Source organism: Periplaneta americana, chromosome 15 (assembly GCF_040183065.1).
Source record: "Periplaneta americana isolate PAMFEO1 chromosome 15, P.americana_PAMFEO1_priV1, whole genome shotgun sequence".
Classification (NCBI taxonomy): domain Eukaryota; kingdom Metazoa; phylum Arthropoda; class Insecta; order Blattodea; family Blattidae; genus Periplaneta; species Periplaneta americana.
In genome coordinates this window covers 160,690,926-160,714,264 of record NC_091131.1, presented here as the reverse complement: position 1 = coordinate 160,714,264, position 23,339 = coordinate 160,690,926, and the positions used below count along the sequence as shown (strand labels likewise).

The 23,339-nt window shown below is 34.7% G+C and overlaps 1 protein-coding gene across 3 annotated transcripts in view; it reads right to left on the bottom strand.

Moving 5' to 3' along the window:
* The window catches only part of LOC138715488 (follicle-stimulating hormone receptor-like), a 778,322-nt gene that overhangs the window by 129,702 nt on the left and 625,281 nt on the right, over positions 1–23,339 (bottom strand). For all 3 annotated transcript variants that reach the window (XM_069848450.1, XM_069848451.1, XM_069848452.1), the window contains one exon: positions 10,078–10,155. In XM_069848450.1, the coding sequence (XP_069704551.1) occupies positions 10,078–10,155 (78 nt within the window). The remainder of the gene's footprint in view (positions 1–10,077; positions 10,156–23,339) is intronic.

Below are 23,339 nucleotides of genomic sequence, written 5' to 3'. Positions count from 1 at the left end.
GCAATAACGTAGGCGATGTTTGGATCCTGTGTCTCAATTCTATTCTCAATTCTCAATTATTATCTTATCTTATTAAATTACAATGCAAAAAAATATAGCCTATATATAAACATTTATTATTACAACTAGTTTGCCACTGAGAAATAAGGAAAAGCTGTTAACTTGAATTTATTTGAAGCAAAGCGTTACTGGATTATGCAGTAACATAGGCGATGTTTGGATCCTGTGTCTCAATTCTATTCTCAATTATTATCTTAGCGTATGCTCGATTACACTACCTCTAGCGCTTGAAAGTGGAACTATACGCTGGCGCACAGAGAAACAAAACACAGGAAAATTCGCTCCGTGTCCATTCTTTATGATCCCTATTCGCTGGGTAGACACTCTGAAATTAGTACAAAGTTTTCATGTTTTAATTCACTTCTGTTTTTTAAATAAATTACAAATGGAGGAGAGTGACCTAATTTTTATTCCAATGAACACCTGTACTGAGTCTTGAATGACGCAGGCATAATTTTCGGAAAAGTCACAAATTACAAGACATTCACCGCCCTGAAGAGCTTCTTTCTTTTCCGCCACAAACGCAGTTGCTTGAGGGGCTAGGGCTTCTAACTTGGTCGAAAGTTTATCTCAAAATTCTTCTACTGAAGACTGCAAAATTTCTAAATTAGTTTGGTCAACAGTTACTGTACCCATTGTTTGTAATTGACTACATCTATCATTTCTGTTTCAGATGCTTTCTGTAAATATTTAATTAAGTCTGCTGTTGATGGACAATTTTTATACTTTCTGAATTAACAATCAGGGAATGCAGAAGTGTATTAATTTAAGTAAAGTTAATAGAAGATTTTAACTTCTTTCTTATGCTTTCAAAACATACGCTTTTCTTTAAATCTTTTTAACTTTACATACACTGGTGGCCATAATTCTGGAAACTTTTTGTTTTTGTACTCAATTATTATAACATCTGCATTGATTCACACATTTATACAATTGAAAATGTTACTTGTGACTAATTCTTTAATTATAATAAAGGTATTATATTAAATCCTGAATATTTTAACAATAAATAATCATTACTATGTGGGAAATTATGTTCTTGTCGTTTAAGTTCTAAATATGAATTTCAGATTTCATTACAATTTCCCATTATTTACTGTAATAAAAACTGGTCCATTGTTGATTTTAAGATTATTGTTGATCAGTAGAAGCATTGTTGAGCACTGTTAACATAAAATATGGACATTATTAATTTGTTTCTATCATTTGTCTGACTTAAGATTTCGTTAGGTTAACACCTGTTTGCTTTACAACAAACTTTATTGATCATTTTATCACAATGGATTCACTGAAATACTAAGTCAATTGCTGTGTAGAACTTTCTGTATCTCTTTAGAAGATTTCCTTCGATCTCTCAATGCTAATCGACAAATCTGCCTCACATCTCATGGACTTACTTTAGGTTTTATACCAGTCCTAAATGGTGTTTACAAGATTTTGTGGATTTGTACTTCTGCCATACCTTCTGGATGCCAGACACTGTAGCACCATTACCAAGTTTTCTTGCAATATCCTTGAATTTGTAGCCTTCTTCTCGAAGTGTGACTGCCCTAGAAGGTGTTCAGCCCTTTCGTGGATCCATTGTGATAAAATGATCAATAAAGTTTGTTGTAAAGCAATCAGGTGTTCATCTAACGAAATCTTAAGTGAGACAAATGATAGAGACACACTAATAATGTCCACATTTTATGCTAACAGCGCTCAACAATGATTCTATCGATCAACAATAATCTTAAAATCAACAATGGACCAGTTTTTATTACTGTAAATAATGGGAAATTATAATGAAATCTGAAATTAATATTTAGATCTTAAGTGACAAGAACATAATTTCCCACTCAGTAATGATTATTTATTGTTAAAATATTCAGGATTTAATATTATACCTTTATTATAACCACATAATTAACGAATCAGTCACAAGTAACATTTTCAATTGTATAAATCTGTGAATCAATGCAGATTTTATAATAATTCAGCACAAAAACAAAAAGTTTCCAGAATTATGGCCACCAGTGTACAATCTGTAAAATCAGATCTTTGTAATTTTTCAGTGGCCGTTCTAGGTTGGCTGTCAATTTCGCAATGTTTCCACCGTAATTAACAACTTTACATTCTCATGATGAGCACACACAAAGACTGAATGAGTACCCCTGACTCCAGGAAGCACACATTGTTTTGGTCTTAGTTCCGCAGATTTTGATAAACTAATTTTTATATCTGAAAAGCCCGAAATGTTATTTTTAAATTTGATAACAATCTCTTCTGTTTCTGTACTTTGTGGCCGTCTTCTTTTACAGAAATGAAGTTTTTCTTTCCCTCCATGACACGGCTTACATCAGTCATGTCAATTGATGCCCATAGGTGCAAGCGCGCGCTTTAGAGCTCAGGAGAGCCTGAGTGCTTTACAGCGGAAAGGAAAAAGACAGACGAAAGAGGTAGTATATGCCGCTTGGTCAAGCTATGTACAGGGATGGCCAGCACTGATTCACTGGATGAAGGGAAGAGAACTTATTAAAACTGTATCCATGTTAATTTTTAGATTTGTCAGAAAAGTATAAGCGCATTATAAGAATGTAAGTTTTAATTTTAATGCTCATTTTTCACAAGTTTGATATTTTTTATTCAAAAGAAATATTTTCTCAACTTGTTTTTATAGAAAACTGAAATTTTCAGATACAGGCCTATTTATTTAGTAGCCTTACAGAATGTTTTCGTAAATCTAATATACCGTATATACGTATTACTGAAGATAGTGTATTGAAAATTTTGAAAATATTCGCATGGAAAATGTTTGTAAGGAAATGAATTAACAAAGCAACTACTGTTACATCATAAACAAAAGATATGTGCAAATCTATTCTTTCAGGTGAAGCTCCCTGTAAAGCAAATTATTCAAATCTGCTTTACAGGGAGCTTCACCTGAAAGACTAGATTTGCATAATATATGCGTTACTGTGTACGTTAACAGAAAACCACAATTCAAAGTCACACAGAGATTGTGTGCACTCGTTGTGGGTCTCTGGCGTTTCGTCAGCCCACGCGAGTTGTGTGGATATAAAGGGAAAAGTTGAGACGGTGTCGGGTGGAGTTCCCGGGTAGCTCAGTGGTAGAGCGCTGGTACGTTCAACCAGAGGTCCCGGGATCGATACCCGGCCCCGGAACAATTTTTCCCTTGAAATTATTCAAAAGATATGTGCCCATGTGTTGTAAAAATGTCAGCTCTATAGGTTCAGCGGATTTCGAGAAAATAATTTAATATTCTGATGATAGGAAGTTCTTCACCAATATCACCTTAAAAGCATAATGCGATAAGTGTTTTGTTATGGAATATTAGTTAGACTTAAAACATATAGATCTACAGTACTTTGTACTATAATATTGTTTTGATTAGTTCATTGATTTACTTTTATAAGGCTAAATAACCATCAATATCAATTCCAACTTATTATGTCACACTCAATCTCTTTGGGGGGGGGGAAGGGAATATCAGTTTCTTTATGAATGATATGTTTGATCCACTTAGTACAGTATAGTTATACTACTATGGAATTTATGTGAATATTCCTTCTTAACTCTTTATTATGTTATTAACGTTTAATTAATAATAGAGCATGCAAAATCAATACAAGTAGGCCTATGTTAGTCTTCGATTCACCATTCTGGAACTGGGGCTCCTAAGCCACTGTACTGCCCGATATTTACCGATGTTCCTTCGTACGTTTGCGCAATTAATTTCTTGCTAGAGTTAAATTCTTCTAAATGATCAAATACAATTACAATATTTTTTTTTTCGGCTGTCCTATCATTTGAAAGTCCTGTTTCTTTTATTTATTATAGCTTATTTCATATATCTTCATGTAATTTTGTTTTTTATTCATTTTATTTTTTATAATATATCACTTTAAATTATTTATTATTTCATTTATTCTATTCTTTTAAATTGACCAATGAACTGCATTCAAGAAGGCTACAAGGATACTTGAAAATTCTTATTGTAGTCTCTGACAGAGTCCAAAACACCCACAAAGAAGGGTTGCAGTATTAGGATACGCGGTCATATCCTCAAAAGCGGTTAAACTCAAGCGATACCCCTCCCTCCACACTCTCCCCTGTTCACTAACTTCACTGCTAGAAAAAACCGTTTGCTGTAAGATATTTGGCTGGTTCCTCGAAAATTATTTCTGAGCTGTGCAGTGGCGACAACTCACGACAGAAAGTGGAAGCCTAAAGGAAATTATTACGTCGGACGCATTGAAAATCAAAATCTGTAATTAAAATGTTTTATATCCTCAGAGGCACGAAATTAAACTGTAGGATCATCTTCATAACCTTCACTGGCCGCAGCCTTTATTGTAGGTCTCCGAGATTTCTTGCAGCGCCGCTATGATGCTCCCTGATTATGCACAGATAGAGGCCGACTATGGAGATTCCTCTCCAACACTCAAAGACGTTGCAGTTATACGTATATCCAACACTGAATCGTTATTATTAAACTGTTCATCAAGTGTATGACATGTATTTGTTTTGAATGAGAGAAAACAGGAGTTTTAAGGTCGTGTAATAGTAAAGCATATATTCTTCAATGCTGAATCCCTGTAAGTGCTGAATGCACAACAATAAATTAGATAGCTTTATGATTTGAATCTAATGGTTTCTTGCTTAATCAAGAAAAAACTATCAACATAACTTTCAGCCTAAATTATCTAATAAATAAGAATAACAGACTCAACTACACAAAATTTCTAGGACTTTTTATAGACTCCAGTTTAACATGAGATAAACACATCGAATATTATGCACAAACCTATCACGAGTTTTATATTTGTTAAAGAAATTAACGACTTCCGTCTCTCAAAATTATTTAAGATGTGCCTACTTTTCTTTCTTTCAGTCGATAATCCGATATGCCGTAATTTTCTGAGGAAATGGAACCAAAATTGGAAGCGTGTTGATTTTACAAAAGAAAGCCATTAGAATTTTATGTAAATCAAACTATCTGGAACATTGTCAGCCACTTTTCAGACAATCACGGATTTTAACAATCATAAATTTGTATGTATATATATATATATATATATATATATATATATATATATATATATATATATATGATCTAGTACTTTACACTCGACAAAATATCGACAATTACTCATTAGTGGCCAATATACATGATCATGAAATTAGAAATAGTGAACAAATTAATATTCCATATTGTAGATTACACAAAAGCAACACAAACTTTTTAATTATGGCGATGAAATTATATAATATGCTCCCCAGTCAATATTATAAATTACCGATCAATAGCTTCAAAACTAGATTTTACAATTGCTTAGTAAATAATCCTTTTTATTCTGTTGCTGAGTTTTTCAACACAAATTTGTATGAAATTGCATTTTAATAAATAAGTTTAATTGCAATTTAGTTAGTGTTCTTTAATCTAAAAGTTTCTAATTACTTCATGTTTTCATTGTATTATTTAAATTTTACTGTTTATTTTATTAATGTTTTATAAAATGTATTTATATGTCTTTCAATGTATTCTGACGAAGCCTAAAACTGTATGTCTAATGGCCAAATAAATTGAATTGAATTGAATATGCAGCAATATCTTCATTGACAATAATTATTACTTAAAAGTAACATGTCTGACGGATTAAAATTTATGTCCTATTGCCTGGTGTCCGCGAGTGATTTCAAGGTCATAAAATGTGCTTGCTTTTGCACTGCTGTAGTACAGGATCTTGAACAGAGAACTTAATCTGCTTGAATCAAAACATTGCTCTGTACAGTCACGTGACTAAAGCAAATAGTGCAGCGGTTCCCACTTTTTGGCGAGACTTTCTTTTGCGACTACCCCCCCCCATTACCGTACCGGTACTAAACCCCATTCGAAAAATATAAATCCTAGTAAAATCGAAAATAATGATAATTTTACTCAAAATCTGTGGATACCACCCAAAGTAACCTATAACCAAATTGGATGATATATGGTATAACCACAGTATAAGAAGAATCAGTAGGAACAACTCTTGTCGGCACCTTTGATGTTGTTGGTACTAAATTCAAGCTCAGTAAGGTCTAGTTCTCAATGAATCCAACTATGTCGCTAGTATCAAACCACTATCAAAATATTAGTAAACTATTTATTTATTTTATTGGTCAGTAATACGAATAATCTTGTATGTATATTATCTATCATTAATATTATGTCGCTAGGAAGTCAAAATACTTATATCCATTGTTGACGTTCATGTTCGCACTTTACCGCAACGGACGCCATGATGTATTATGTTGTACTTGGATCAATTTTACCAACATTAGCCTCAAACAGTGACTTGAACGTTAGCGTCAATTAGTGAATATTTTTATGACGATTGCATACGGAAGTAATTATTATTATGGTTATATTGCCATTCCTTTGCTTCATGTCTTTAAAATTGTTAAAAGATGAGTAATGAATGTTTTCAGTTAATATTAAATTATGCCAGCCCTGTCGTAGATGGAGATCCATCTGGTGGAGGTTCCAGATAATACACCCGGTTTCGTGACATGCGCACTCAGAATTTGTTCCCACGAAATGGCTTAGATGTCTTTACTGTATGTTCTCTATACTGTAGTATAACAATCATACGGAAATAATATTATGTAAATATCATTTCTAGTACTTCAAATAGGGTAAAGTATATAGTGATGGGCACTTTAAGCACATTGCAACACATATTTGGTTGGGAACATCTAATTTACAGAGGTAGATTTCTCATTTTTTTCCAATAAAGTACTGAATATATTTGTGACTCTTTTACACAAGAAAGAACTTACAATAATGTGTCTGATTATTTTGAAATTACATCAATATTGAAATAGGAGAAAAACATAGTGATGGGCACTCAAGCTTCTGACTCGGGCACCTAAGTGTACAGTGATGGGCACTTTAATATTTGATACAAAAGTGAGACATTTACCTTAAAATTAACACTAATTTATTCGTTTTCAATTTCTAAGATGCCCTTGCCTCTATTAATGATGAGTCTAAATGTTTTTCTTTCTTACATCAGTCTATTAGGCTTAATCACTTTCACTGTCGTCTAATTCTCTCACACATTTGTCGCAAAAGTATACATTCTCGTCTTCTGAATTTTTATCACTGAATTCGTTTTGAAGACACTTCTTGTGAAATACTTTAAGACATTTTTTGCAGGAAATACCAAGCCATTCATTATTTAAACACCCGCCGCATGTGTAACAGAGTCGTGATGAAAGCAGCTTATTCGGCTCTTCTGATGTGTCCTTTCTCTTCTCTAATATGTTTGTACCAATACCGGAACTAGTAGTTGCTTGAACATTTTGGTCATATGAAAGGCTCACAGTTATTAAACTACTGTCTTTTGGATTCTCGTGAGAGCTCAATGTTGACAGTTCAGTAACTTTTCTTCCATGTTTTACGTGTTTTGTTGATTCAACACTTCTTTTACGCTTAGCTATTTTCCTCTATTATTCATCTCCTTTTTCCTTTCTCTCTCTTCCTTTTTCCTTTCTTCTTCTGCTTTCTTTTCTTCTTTATTCCTAAAAAGAACTCTCCATTTCTTCGATGTTAAAACGTATGGCATTCTTTCAGTTTTACGAATGTTTTTTCTTTTTGGAGTTTCAGGCCATATCAAGCAATCCTCCAATGTACGGACTTCTGATCGTCTCAATGTTTTCTTTTCTTCATTGCTGAGATTTTTTTCTGGTGTCTTCAGTAGATTATCTTCTTGAATACCCACATTAGCACCCACTTCTTCTGTCTGGAAATGTTCGTTACTTGCTATTTCTACTGCATCCACTTGACTTTGACTGCTTAACTGTCTTTCAATTATTTCTTCGTTATCTTCTGGCTGATCTCTTTCTTTATCTGTCACTACTTTCATGCTATCAACCGTTATTTCTTCTGGTTCTACAGGTGTCCCCTTTCTTTCAAAATATTTTTCATTCTTTTTAGCAAATACTTCGTACAGTCTAAAGAGAACATGGAACTCTTCACTGTTTTCTTCCTCCTCGTCACCTGAGAGAACAGACTTGGGACCAAATGTAGATTTATCCTGCCCCTTAGTGTACCGTTGGAGTGTTGATCTTGGTACACCAAACTTCTCAGCAGATGTTTTAATTCTCTCACCATCTCGAACTGCTGCAACTGCTGACATCAACTGATCTTTAGTGTACTTAATTTTTCCAAAATTAGGCATTCTGAGACTGAAAGAAAAATAGGCATAAAATAGAGTTTGACTAAAGCTGTAGATCTACACGTCGGACTTTTATTACTATATACATATATGGAAATCATTAAATTTATGATATTGCATTTTTTAAGTTTACTGCAACAGGAACAAGTTGGAGGAAATATTTTTTAATTTAAATCTATCGTTTGGTGATGTCAGTATTTCTGAACTCAATAACATAAAATAAAAGTTCTCTATATGTTGATTATTTGTTGTCATAGAATGATTGCTGTACTATGCTTTGGTGGAGAACAAGATAATGTCTCTGAAGCATTGTTATGATATTACATTTTCTTCCCATGTGACATGTCCTGACTAAGCAAACTATAATTAGAACGACTTCTTAGAAGTTATACCATGCAATTTATGAGTGTTTTGTTTTGTCGTGAACCCTTGGCCTGCAGCGAATGTTTCACTTCGATAACACAGTGAACTTAATCATTCCATGCCTGGTAACCATAAGCAACTCGTAAGATGAAACAAGGCTCCTTAGTAAACATATCGCTACGTAATGCCGTCAGTATGAAGTATAGTCAACGTAGGAATTTTCAACTACTGAGATCGAAAATAGAGAAAATAAATGTGATTTAAATTAAGATAATAGCCTATATTTAAATTTTTTGTGTATAGTTACGCGAAACGAAATTGATTAGATCAGCACAATCTACTGTGTATTTAGCCTATGCATTGTATTCCAAAAGTGGAATGAAATTATATAAAGAAAGAGCATATTTATAAGAATGTGCGCTTCTATTGAAACACAATGCATATGACATTAATGCGTTAATTTTTACCATTGGATATTTAAATTTTTAGCTACTCAAAGCGGTTCGTCCTGACTACGGAAATTACTCCAGAATCTTCCGACATAAAAGGATTCTAAACATGAAGTAGTCTATGTCTGAGTTTCATGTCATTGCTCTAGTAATGGGCACTTAGAAATATTTAGTGATGGGCACTGTGCCCATTACTGTTTAGAATAGTTCTAAAACATCCGTTTTATAATATTATATTCGTGGTACCAAGATCTACAAATATGCATGATGAACAACTTAAATTATGTAAAATTACAAAAAACAGTGATGGGCATACTGTGACCATCACTGTGTATCAATTGATTTTAGAACATAGTGATGGGCATGGGCCATTAAAGCACTACAAGATAATTTTTGTCGTTATAAACACTTACCTTTACTGAGATACACTGGACGGAGCTAATAATCGAGCTTCGAATACAGCACAAGTAACAACAGAACTTCCAAACACTATTTATGACAACAATGAACCTTAACGAATTATTAATTTTAAGCGACAATAATCATGGGTATGCACATGACCACAATCAATTCGAAAATGAAGCTTCCCACATCCTCTCAGGACACAGGTCATGCGCTAGAATGGTTGCTAACAGTACTGCCAATCATATAGAACAAAAAGTAACTACATACTAACCCGCAAATCATCACTGTAGGGGTGCCCATCATAGGCGCCAGTACCCTAATTACTACCGTGGGGTTCGGTAACAGTTAAAAAAAAAAAAAGTTAAATAAATTTCATGAAAGGAAGAGCGTTACAAACTCTTATTTTCAGCAAAATTTGTGAATGTATGGGTCTTCACCCTCTTTTAATGGCGAAAATGCAAATCTGAATTCGATTTACTTTGTGAACATCACTCCATACTTTCGAGCGTTATTTTTGCGATGGTGAACTAGTCACGTAAGTACGAAAAAGTCCCTTGGTTATGGTGCGTACTTACAGAGCATAGAATGTTGCTGGAAGTTCTCCAAAGATACTTGCTGGAAGAGATTTCAGCCTGGGAGCCTCCGATATGTATCTGTAATCAAAAAGCAAAAACAATGTATCAGTGTAAACATAATCACTGGGAAAGTACCACGGAGGTCCAGTTGACGGAACAGGCTGATATTGTGCGAGAATGAATCTGCACGTATTGTTGCGTTTAATGGTATTTAAATAATTGATTAAATGGCGATCTTACTCGTGTTAATTATGTAAGCATGTGCGGCTTACAGCTGTTTCGGTGCTACTTGACACCATCTTCAGAGCCTTCTGTGTCTCGGCGCCATCTCAACTTCGCTGCCTGTTGTGTGGGTGCGTTCGTGTGATGGAGAGTTGTGTCAAATAGTGTGTGTGTGTTCTGAAATTGATCTGTGTGTTGAGAATTTGATTAGGGTGTGTTTTTGGTTTATGGTTGTATGTGTAGGATTTACATATCTGTATTTATGTTGTTGTATGTATTGTATTGTACCCAAAAACAAAAAACTCAACACACGAGAACACTATGAAATATACAGACACACTAAAACACACTCTAATCAAATTCTCAACACACAGATCAATTTCACAACACACACACTATTTGACACAACTCTTCATCACACGAACGCACCCACACAACAGGCAACGAAGTTGAGATGGCGCCGAGACAAAGAAGGCTCTGAGGATGGTGTCAAGTAGCACTGAAACAGCTGTAAGCCGCACATGCTTACATAATTAACACAAGTAAGATCGCCATTTTATCAATTATTTATATTCAAGTGTTAAAAGTAGTGTACGAAAGATTCAACATGGATTATTGGTATTTGTTGCGGAAATAACTATAAAAATCTTATTTAGCAATTAAATTGTTTAAATACGTAATACAATAAAGTTGTACAGACAGTTGTGCGGAAACATAACATCTAAACTTCGGATTTATATGGAAATGTATATTTAGTTTCTTTTTGCTTGTGATATGTTTCAAGTCCTTCTGTTTTTGTTTGTGAAATTTTATAATGCATACAATTGTATATTTCCAATGTTATTGTGTATTTAATCAATTTTGCATTCATCGGGCAGGTAATACATGTATTTTTTATTTTAAAATTAATATTTAAATAAATTAGTGACAAGATAATAAAGTCCTTACTACCCCATTATCTCCTGACTTAGTTGCCTCATGAGCGGTGCCTTCTTGGTATCACGTGTGATGTTAAGACCTGTCTTCGGATAGTTGACTAAACAACAACTATGGAGGCACCTGTAAGGAGTCTCTCTGAGCGCTACTGACAAAATCACGTGTTGCTACTGGTGAATAATATTCCTATTTACAGTTCAAAGCAGGAGTGTTTGCGAGTTTCATCCAGAGTTAATGTTTATAAAGAAAAATTTTTCAGGAGGAATGGAAGCAGACACGTATGACGTCATTGAAAGGAGAGACGCGTGGTCGGAAATAAGTCCTTCGTCACCATGCAAGCAACAGTCACTGAAGACTGCTGACAATAGCGGAAGGGACAAGATGACGAATCAGCTGACAGCGGGAAGAGTAGGTCATAGAAAACAGATCAAGAAGTTGGTTAAGCAAGACGTCCGGAGCCGACAAGAAGAGGAAGTAAAGAAGATTTGGGTAGTCCATCTACTTGTGAGGGAAAGGAAGGAAATAAGGAACTGCAGAACTACAGTCTACGAAGTTGGTGCTTAAGGGGGGGGTGGAGTGATAAAAATGTGGCAAAAGACATAGAAACAATAAAGTGAGTGTTCAAGGAGTAAGAGTAACTAGTGGAATAATCGGAGAGAGAATGTATAGGCGAATAAGTGAATTAGTGTCCAGAGAAACAAGAGTTGATAAAGGAAGTGACTAGAAATTAGAAGTGTTTGTTAACCCTTTCTAACCCAAATTAAATTTACAAGCAATCCGTGTTGAAACAAATAGCTGTATTAGGACCAATTAAGTGACCAAGTTACGGGAGTGGCAACATTTGAAACAAAACTATATTGATGAAAATGTATTGAAATGGAAGTGATCCAGCAAAATTTACCTTCATATGTAACACACAAGTATATAAATGCTATAAAGTTAATTATTGCCATATGGTATCTATAGGTAAGAAAGGGTTAATAGTTTGGTAGTGAAATGTTACTAATATTGGAATGTCGACTAAGTTAGCGTACAATCAGAGAAATTGAAATGATAGGAAGACAGCAAGTATTTTAATGTAAGTTTACAAATGAAGGTTGAGTTGACTTACAAAAATAGTGGCAAACGGAAAATTTACCGGGGTGAAAGGGAACAGTTTAACAAAATAAACATGTGATTCAGTGTTTAATGGAGAAATAGGGGATAAGAGTGATGACAGAAGTGAGGAGAGATAGAACTGATTGTAAATTATGATGAAAGTGAATGAGTATGATTAAATAGTGTTAGTAAAAGTTAGTTCAAAATTAGGGAAATTTTAGACGATAGGAAGTACTTCAAATATACAATAAGTAAAAAATAAAAGTGGTGAGGTGTTCATTAGAAAGAAGGGAACATTTTAAGGGGAGAGGTTAAAAAGCAAATTGAGAGTAGGTATTATAGTAATAGAGGTAACAAAGGTAAAACAAGATGGCTGCACACGTCAATGAAAGTTTATTGTAATTAGAAGGTAATGGGGAGCACGAATACAGAGATGTGGTGGCGACCCAATACCAAATAAGAGTTGTAGAAATAAATATATCAATAAAGAAAAATTTAGAGACCTCCCATTGCCACCAGAGCCAATACTTACCCACTGGGGTATGTGGATTGAAGCTACTCTCTGTATTCAGATAATTTCAATGCAGTTAAAGAATTCGTTGGTGCGGTAAATGCAACTGAAGCTTTGTGAATTCAACGTTCTCAGAATATTTTAATATTGAATATTTGCAAAAGGACTTGGCTATAATAAGACACATTTCCAAAATTATAGCTGAAGCCACAAAAAGAACTAGAAAAATGTGATTAGTCTTTACATGAATCTTTATCAATCCTCAAGGAGGTTTAGAATAAACTTCAGGGTGCTCCTTTAAAGTATGCAGAAAATTTAGGTGGTAGGGTAAACATTGGTAATTTCGTGGCAGTGGTTATTTCGTGATACTTTTTCTTTGCTCTTTCGTGAATTAACCAATGGTGCTACGAGATTCAAATTTCCGCCAAGGGATTGCATATGTTGTCCGGTTTCCAGTAACATACAGCTACGCTTTGTGTGACTATTGTAGGTGCTTCAGTGAGCTTTTATGTTTGGAGAGAGCAAGTTAGCGTCGAATTTTCAGGCCTACAAATTTTCTGGAAGTTTGTAATTACATTACAGGCTTATTACTTAAGGTAAACATATGATATTTTGTACAACGATTTATTATGTCTTAATGAAATTTTAGGAAACGTTTTTAGAATTTTAGATACAACTGTAGTCGCCATATAGGCTTAGCTTTACAGATAGAAAACTTAGCTGTTTGAGGGAATATTTTGTTGAGCATTAAGCGTTACATTTTATATTATTTTAAAAACTGTATTACAATACGAATTTTAGAAATCTGAAGATAAAATGTGACCACAAAAAAGACAAGGGGGACGCAATGGGTTCAGTGTAGCGTCTGTTTGATTTATTATCAAGCTAAGTGCCAATGATAAGTGCTAGATGATTTACTTGAAAGAATTGTGACAGAAGATGGAACATGGCTCCACCATTTTGGACCGGAGACAGAGGCAGACAATGAAGTGGCATCATGCAAATTCACCAAAGAAATAGAAATTCAAAAGTTCACTTTCGGCAGGAAAAGTTATGGCCGCTGTGTTTTTCGATTCAGAAGGACTCTTGCTTGTGGACATAATGTCACACGGAACCACCATTAATTCTGACGCGTATGTGGCAACTCTCAAGAAACTTCAAGCTGGACTGAGTCGTGTTGACGACATCGGAAGAAGCAGGATGTTCTGCTATTGCACGACAACTCACAGCCATATGTCAGTCACAAGACCACAGACCAGGTCATAAAATTCGGATAGACAATACTGAAACATCCGCCTTACAGTCCTGAACTGGCACCGTGTGATTACCATCTCTTTGGTAAACTGAAGGATCCCTTCGCGGAACGAGGTTAGAAGATGACTCCCTTGTGCACGCTGCTAAAGAGTGGCTCAGACGTGTTGGTCCAGACTTTTACCGTGCTGGTCTACAGGCCCTCGTTCCTAGGTTACGTAAGGCAGTTGAAAGGGACGGGGATTATGTGGAAAAGTGACATTTTGTTCCTAAAGGATGTATCTACATTCTGTGAAAATAGCAAAGCTGTAGGAGAAAAATATAATTTTTAAACAAATGTTATGCATTACTTTTGGAGTTACCCTAGTAATAAAGGCTATAGTAAAATCCGTAATAAAAGTGTTCACCCTTTCAGAGCAAAGGAGATCCCTTTTCGATTTCAATTTTTACTTTGATTTCATTCTCATTATGTGTTGATATGTATTTCTATGTTTTCTTGCTATGCATATTAGACAAAATTACTATGTTCGAAGTCTTGTAACAATAAATGAGAATTTCATTTTACTTTAATGAATTTTTACACAATTCTTCTACCTCTCACGAAATTATCAATGTAATATCACGAAATTACCAAGGTTATCACGAAATAACCAACCTTTTAGCTTAAGTTGTAAAAGTGGTTTTTGGCACTTGTTCAAGAACGTGTCCAATCTTTTATGTCTCCAGATTTGTACAGCAAGTTAAAGTCTTTTAGATGAAAAAATCGGAATAAGGATATATTTACACATTAGAATTTTAAATTAATTTTCACGAAATTATCACGAAATTACCAATGTTTACCCTAAATTGTTCATTGTTTTAGGGAGAAATTCTGGCATTAAAGTTTTGTGTTCTGTGGATAAATTCTTCAAGGTGAAAACATTGTGATTCCAGAAGAAATTTCTCCAGAGCTAGTAAGTGCTTCCAAATTTTTCTCAATAACATCTGTAGACGTGGAAAGATCCTTCTCAGCATAAAAACTTGTGTTAAGTGTAATCGTCATCAATGTACCCCAGAGCATTTGGATAAAATAATCAATGTGTACTGCAAATCAAATTACAAGGATCAGAATGATTTCTAAGGAAGGATGTACATTGTAAGTACTAAAATGCATAAGTCTGAAACTAAAATTTTTAGTGCATGTTTTCGAAATGATAGAGAATATTTTAAAGAATTTGACAGCATAAATTCAAGCATATTTTAGACATTTTTAGTGCATATAAATCCGATTGGAGATAGCGAGATGGTATTTGGCGAGATGAGGCCGAGGATTCGCCATAGATTACCTGGCATACACTTTACAGTTGGGGAAAACCTCGGAAAAAATCCAACCAGGTAATCAGCCCAAGCGGGGATCGAGCAACTTCAGACCGGCAGGCAAGCGCCTTAACCGACTGAGCCACGCCGGTTGCTCACTAACGTAGTTCTTGCAATGCCCGGTAGATGGTAGACGCTTACTATGCCAGAAGCTTTAGTTAAGCGTGCGAGTTACCCAGTATCGGACAGTGATGTTCACTCAGTACCGGACAAGCGAATATCACTAAGGATAAGATTGTATGGCTTCTTTCTTATTTCTAGGCCTTTGTTCTGACACAGCAAAGAATAAGAGAGGAAAGTGGGAAGGAAAGGACATGAAATGTGTATTGCAGAAATTGATGAAGAGAGAATGACCATCAGACAGGCAGCTGCTCATTTCTCTGTTCTTAAAGTATCAGTAAAAAAAATAAAATGAGTGAATTCAATCATTATGCTGCCTAAAATGGAAAGATCTGATGTGGCATTTCCTGAAGAACTTGGTAAAGATTATTCAACAGACTTAGATAAGTAATAATTTGGGAGCATGTGGACTTTGTCGATTCAGATAATATAGTTTTTTGTTTGTGATCTTTGTTAGTAAATCCAATCATTTTCCCACATAGATCAATGTCTTCAAATATTGCGGTAAAGGATTGTTCAATAAGAAGTATTGTGTGTATATTCAATACGTTTATGTTGTTCCTTTTTGTTTATAAATATAAAAATGTTCACTTATGACTGAAAATATCTTCATGCTAATGATTCCTTATTTTTAGTTTAGTTATGTCCGATACTGGGTTACATTTTTTGCTAAACTGTAATATCAAGGTTGTTCAACTTTATTTGTTTATGTAATGTGTCTGAAAATTAGATCACTTAGTTCATGGAGACTTTTAGAGTAAAAGTCAATTTTATTTCGGAATATGTATGATAAGCACTTTGTTGTGTTAAATTTTAACGTACCTCGTTAACATGTTTCGACCTATTTTGGGTCATCTGTCGTTGGCGCCTCTTGTTTCTTGTGTGGGTGCGTTTGTAGTGTAGACTCAAAGAGTGTATGTGTTTTGAAATTGAGTTTTGTGTTGAGAATATCGTTGGGGTGTGTTTTCGTGTGTCTGTATATTTCATATTATTCTAGTGTGTTGAGTTTCTGGCTTTTTGGTTGGATGTGCAGTATTTCCATGTCTGTATTGATGTCTCTGTAGGTGCAGAGGCGCCAAGACCAACAACGACCAGTTCTGAAGATGACCCGAAATAGGTCGAAACATGTTAACAAGATACGTTAAAATTTAACACAAGAAAGTTCTTATCATAGATATTCTGAAGTGATACAGTGTTAAAATTTGTGTAATCAAGATGTATAATCAATTTTGTTGTTCATTTTGCAGTAATTTTATTGCAAAACGTTGCTTAAATCTTCCACAATTGTTCAAAAGGCTTAAGTGTCCGATACTGGGAGACCTTCCCCTACATGCGCCGCCAAATTTAAAGAGGTCATAAAGGGAATATCTGCAGAGATACCTCCCGCAATATATACGTTGTTTTAAAGTGTAAGTTTTGTACTTTTTTTGAAACACAAAATAAAAAACCGGAGTTGTGATCCATAATAACTACCCAGTTCCTTTAAGTCGAAGAGAGCAATCTAATGATCATTGAGAACAACTAAATTGAAAGAAAATTACACAGAAATTATCAGTTACTTATTAGTTATTTCAGAAAGCTTACAATGATGGAATATCTAATAATTATTTAAAGTCATATTTATCATTTACATTAGTTGTGGCTGGGGACTTTTGTTTCCATGTCTGAAATAATATTGTGTTTATTTCTGTGAAGAAGTAAATGCGTATTGTAAGAGATCTTGTAGATAAAAAAGATTGGAATTATTACAACCCAATTTACATATTTTATTATTTTTTAAAAAGTTGTGTATCAAGTGCAAATTAAAATTAAGGTGACATTTAACATTTAATTTTTTAAGGTGACATGTATTTATTTAGCCTGACGAGTTACTTCCTGGGTTTGAATTGTAAATTAATTAAAAATAGCATGTAAGAGGGCCTTAGACTAGAAATGTTTAGTTTAAATGTAGTTCTGCTTATAAGTACAGTATGCATAAGGGTGTAATTATTTGACTTATTTGAACTGTTGTATCAGTGAAGCGAGGTGAGTCAGTGGAGTTATGGTTTTACAGTGCAGTGAACAGTTCCGATCAGTGATAATTTATAGCGTCAATGAAATGTGTTCTATAGTGTCAGTGAAATGTGTTATAGTGTGTCACTGAAATGTGTCCTAAAGTGTCAGTGAAATGCGTCATAGTGCCACTACAGTGAGTGAGATGAGAATAAAGTGAAAGACTATTGAAACTTATGTAGGACCTGTACATAATTATGTAGGTTGTAATGTAAAATTAGGTATTTTATTTATGTTTTATTATTATTGTGATAAGTTATATTGTGTATTCTTATTGTATTGTGTATTGTAAATTTATTTTGTATTGTTTATCATTTTTTTGTGTATTGTTTATATTGTGTATACCACTGCCACCGGGTGCTTGCCCACTTGCAGTGTAAATAAATACATACAAATAAATATAAGCTTAATAGAACAAATCAGATACAATAACTGGAATTCTGAATCTTGACCTAGATCAGATAATAGTTGTCTATCAACTGGTTCTGAGTATGAAGGGTGGCGACATCTTTGTTTCAATTGGTTTTAAAATTACTGGCAACCTTAGTATGACGACACAGCGATGATTTCAACTCTGTGTTTATGAGACGATTTTTCAGTATGAAGTATTCTGTAACAGTGTATAAATGATATAAACACAGACACATCATAAGTCCGTCGTTCGATTTCCAATATCCGTCTTGTGCAGTCATCACACTGGATTCATAACAGTTACTTAGCAACCGGGAGTTCTCTTCATTTTGCGTTATTAGCTTTCTTGGAATTTGAGTAATAAAACGCAAGCACCATATTATAGAGGCGCTATTTCAGAGGAACTTACAATAAAACTGAGAATTGATGCATTTAGTAAAAATCCCAAAGGAAAGTCGATCAGAGGATCTTAGGCCTACAGTAATATCCTGCTAGTTACTTCCATCCGAAAGTGATGTTTCGTTATATCCTTTTTGAAAATTAAGTTTTACTTAATTTAAGTGATTAACTTTCGCCATTCTGACCACATTATGAACGAATTATGTTATTTCTTTTTGTTCAGAAAATAGAGAAAGAGCAGATGTATGAAGTTAGCCTATAATGATGATGATGACGACAAATTTTATTACACGTAACTAATCATATTCATTTTCATATTATTACTTATTCATTCTATCATCACCCACTGATGCTGAAGTTTGTGACTGATATTTTCCAGCTACAAAAAATGACATTTAAGTAGCAAATTAATGTTCTAACACTTCAAGTCTCTATGTGGATTTTAACAAATCAAGGAAAGGAAGATGAGACTCCTTTTGCAATACATAAATGATGAATTATTGCAGCTTTATCTTTTCTTCTTTTATAACGCAGCAATATTATTATACACCTTCGAATTGGTTTTCGTTAAATAATAATCGATAGCCATTTTCTAACTTGTTCTCCTCCTACCTCTTAAGTTCGAATGTTCCCCACTCTTCTACAATAGGGGCATTCTAAGTCCTTATTCTGATGACAACGGTTAAACACTAGAACGCCGGAAATACTTATATACTTACAACCGCCGATATTGTAATTTTGACCGCTTCTATTAGTAGCCTACACAGTACAGCGCTAAATAGCAATACAAACAACACTTAATAATACTTCAGTGTTTTCTTACTCTCTTGGCAACAAGAAATCGTGCTGTTTACGTTAGATCAAAAAGCAGAAACCACAGATCACACACAGAAAGATGTGCAGCTCAATGCTTAACGATGGCAACGCAGGATGCCAGGACGACCGCGGGCGATTGCAATCTGAAGTCGGTAACAGCATTTACTATCTTACAACCCACCTCTCTTTCTGGGGCCCCTTTCACAATCCTTACAAATTACAAATTAACAATTTATAAATAAAAAGTAAAAGATTACAAATGCTTGTAAATTGTGTTTCACAATGCTATCTTATTAGTTTGTAAAGTTTGACGAACTTTACAACATCAGCTAAAGAAATTTACAAATACGCATTATTGGTTACACAATATCGCCAACGACAGTTTACAAAAATCGCTAAGGAGCAGAGATAAAGTCGCTGTATTTTTACTACTATCGATACATATGTTTATATTTTGTACTTAAATAGATTATTCTAAGCTGCTGATTCATATTCCACAAACAGAAAATAATATAAAGTATTGTTAAAGAAAATTAAAAGTATTTAGATTTTTATACATTGGCGACAATGGAATTTCGTGTGATGTGATTGGTCGAGTATACCAATACGTCTATTACTTAAATGAATAAAGTTAGCACCAAATTCAGTCAAGTAAATAAAAGATTTGGTCCACGTACAAATGTGCAATTGGTAACATAATTACGATGTCTAATTACAAAATCAGGTTCATTTTTTATTTTACTTCAGTAGGTTATTTTAAGACGTTTTATCAACATCTTAGATTATTTAGCGTCTGAATGAGATGAAGGTGATAATGCCGGTGAAATGAGTCCGGGGTCCAGCGCCGAAAGTTACCCAGCATTTGCTCATATTGGGTTGAGGAAAAACCCCGGAAAAAACCTCAACCAGGTAACTTGCCCCGACCGGGAATCGAACGCGGGCCACCTGGTTTCGCGACCAGACGCGCTGACCGTTACTCCACAGGTGTGGACTTCATTTTTTATGTTGATCCATCAGTATTTATTAATGTTGCATACATAACCTCACAAACATTAATGATCCCAGGCCTGCAGTAGCATAAAAATTCTGAGCTATAGTAAATAACATTTTGGTTATCAAAACCTGCCCCGAATTTAACCCCTTTAACAACATCAACTACCCTGTGCGCAATTTTGCACACTGATATTTTAGACATTCCGTGCTTATCTGTTAACACACGGAACTGACAGCTACTATGCAACCAATGCAAAACAATACAGTTCTCGCTTTGAGGTTAGGGCATCACTTTTCCCTTTTGGATGTTGGATATGATGTCCCATATCTTGTAGGAGAGATTCCAGCGGAACGGGACTCGAAATGACTTCTGAATACCGCGTATACAGGGTGTTTCAAAAATACGGGGCATAATTTCAGGTATGTATTTCCCACATGTAGACAATCAAAATAGTTCATTACAATATGTGTCCGGAAATGCTTCATTTCCGAGTTATGGCCTTCACAACATTGAAATTCACCGGAACGTTTTTATTTCCACAGGTCGTTGCCGTCAAAGGAGACATTAAGAGGGCACTCTGACAGTTCATTCCGAGGCGAAGGTTACATTCAGTGTTGTGTAGGCGTTAGACTGTGCGACATGTATTCAAATCAAGAGCTGGCAGAGATAAACTTCATGTACGGTAAGGCGGACGGCAATGCTGTGCTGGCTCGTCGTTTGTACCAGGAGAGGTACCCACAGCGACAATGTCCAGATCGGAAGACATTTGTACGTCTCCATTACCGTCTGTGCGAGTATGGAAAATTTAACTCTCCTGGTTTGGGAAGGGGACGACCAAGATCTACAACTCCAGAAGTACAGGAGGAGATTCTGGAGGCTGTCAACATGACTCCTTCTATCAGCATACGAAGTGTAGCGTTGCAAATCAATGTTCCTCATACGACTGTCTGGAGACTGTTGGAATCCCTTCGGAATCAAATTGTGGCATGTTCTGAGGACATACGCAATACTCCTGGAATTTAGGATCGTGTTCGCAGGTCAATGAGACATCGATGTGAGGTCTGTATTCGAGCAGGAGGTAGACATTTTGAACATTTTCTGTAATGACAACGACCTGCGGAAAGAAAAACGTTCCGGTGAATTTCAATGTTGTGAAGACCATAACTCGGAAATGAAGCATTTCCGGACACATGTTGTAATGAACTATTTTGATTGTCTACATGTGGGAAATACATACCTGAAATTATGCCCCGTATTTTTTAAACACCCTGTATAGTGTGGTTATTGCATTATTGAATTATTTATTTTTGGTGCGGGGAACTTCTTTTTTAAGTGCGAGTGTTTATTAAATACAGTCTTCGTATATAAATACTTACGCGGTATTCTGAAGTATAGCGCGGGATTCATTCGAAACCTTTCATTTAATTCATACAATGATACGAACGTGTCATTAATTCTTGGACGGAGAATTTTACGTAAAAGTCTTCGTTTGATTAGGCCTAAATTCAATATTTTCGTCTGAGTCATTATAATTCCTTAATAACATCAAAACTACATTAGTTTAATTTTTAATATTATTCAGTTACTCAAAAATTAATTTAATAAGTATTTCTTTATTGTATTTATTCATAATTTGTTGCAATATCAAACTTTACACATCTCAGAGGTACTGTAGAAAATGTGCTACTTTTACAAGTAGGCCTAAAGTTTTATACGTTTGTAAAATTATCCTTCATTGTGAAACAGAATACTTGTAAAGTGAGCAAAATTTAATTTGTAAAGATTTGATTTCCTTTGTAAAGTTCAACATTAAAAACAAAGATTGTGAAACAGAAGTTTAGAATTTACAAGCGAAGTTTACAATTTACAAAGATTGTAAACATTGTGAAACAGACCCCTGGTCGGTAAAAATATTCGCTACTATACCAGACCATTTTATTCACTACTGCAATGTACATAATTTATATTCCATTTCGATTACAGTTTTATCCTCCTTCTTCCAGCCCACCTGCCAGTAACTAGCTACCAGCTGCGTATTTCGGGTTGGGAAGGGAATGGAAAGGGCATGTTTCTTATAACTCTTAAGGGATGAAATGTCTTATTTGTGTTCTTTTATTCTGTCAACAGATTATCAGGTAAGGAGTTGATACTTACTGGGTTTTAAATGGAAATGTATTTACTGAAATTGTAAATATAAATTAAAGATAACGAGATTAAATAATTGATTAAATGGCGATCTTACTCGTGTTAATTGTGTAAGCATGTGCGGCTTATAGCTGTTTCGGTGCTTCTTCACACCATCCTCAGAGCCTACTAGATCTCGGCGTCATCTCGAACTTCGCTGCCTGTTGTGTGGGTGCGTTCGATTGTTGAAAAGTCAAATAGTGTGTGTGTGTTCTGAAATTGATCTGTGTGTTGAGAATTTGATCAGGGTGTGTTTTAGTGTGTCTGTATATTTCATATTGTTCTAGTGTGTTGAGTTTTTGGTTTTTGGGTTGTATGTGTAGGATTTCCATGTCTGTATTTATGTTATTGTATGTGTGGTTAGCATTAGTTATGTGTTCGGCATATGTAGATGTATTGTGTCCTCTGGTTATTGCTTTAATGTGTTCTTTGTATCGAGTTTGGAATGATCTGCCTGTCTGTCCAATGTGAGGATGGTGTGAAGAAGCACCGAAACAGCTGTAAGCCGCACATGCTTACACAATTAACACGAGTAAGATCGCCATTTAATCAATTATTTATATTCAAGTGTTAAAAGTAGTGTACGAAAGATTCAACATGGATAACGAGATTTTTATTGATACGCTTCAGAGAAACAAATGCGAAAGAATTAAATACGTAATACGTGTAGGCTCAAAGAGAAGGAATCCGAACTTTGCATTCTTTCCACTTTCCGAAATATGTTGAGAGGCATGTAATATTGTTTATTTAATCCTATTTATTTCAATTAATTCCGTCTTCGGACCTACAGAGAGTAATACAACAGTGTTTTTTTTAGGTGAATCTAACATTGAAACATATGATTAGCTGTGTGTATTTTAATATCGCAATATTCGGACAAACTGTACCGGTACACATGTTTCATGTTAATAA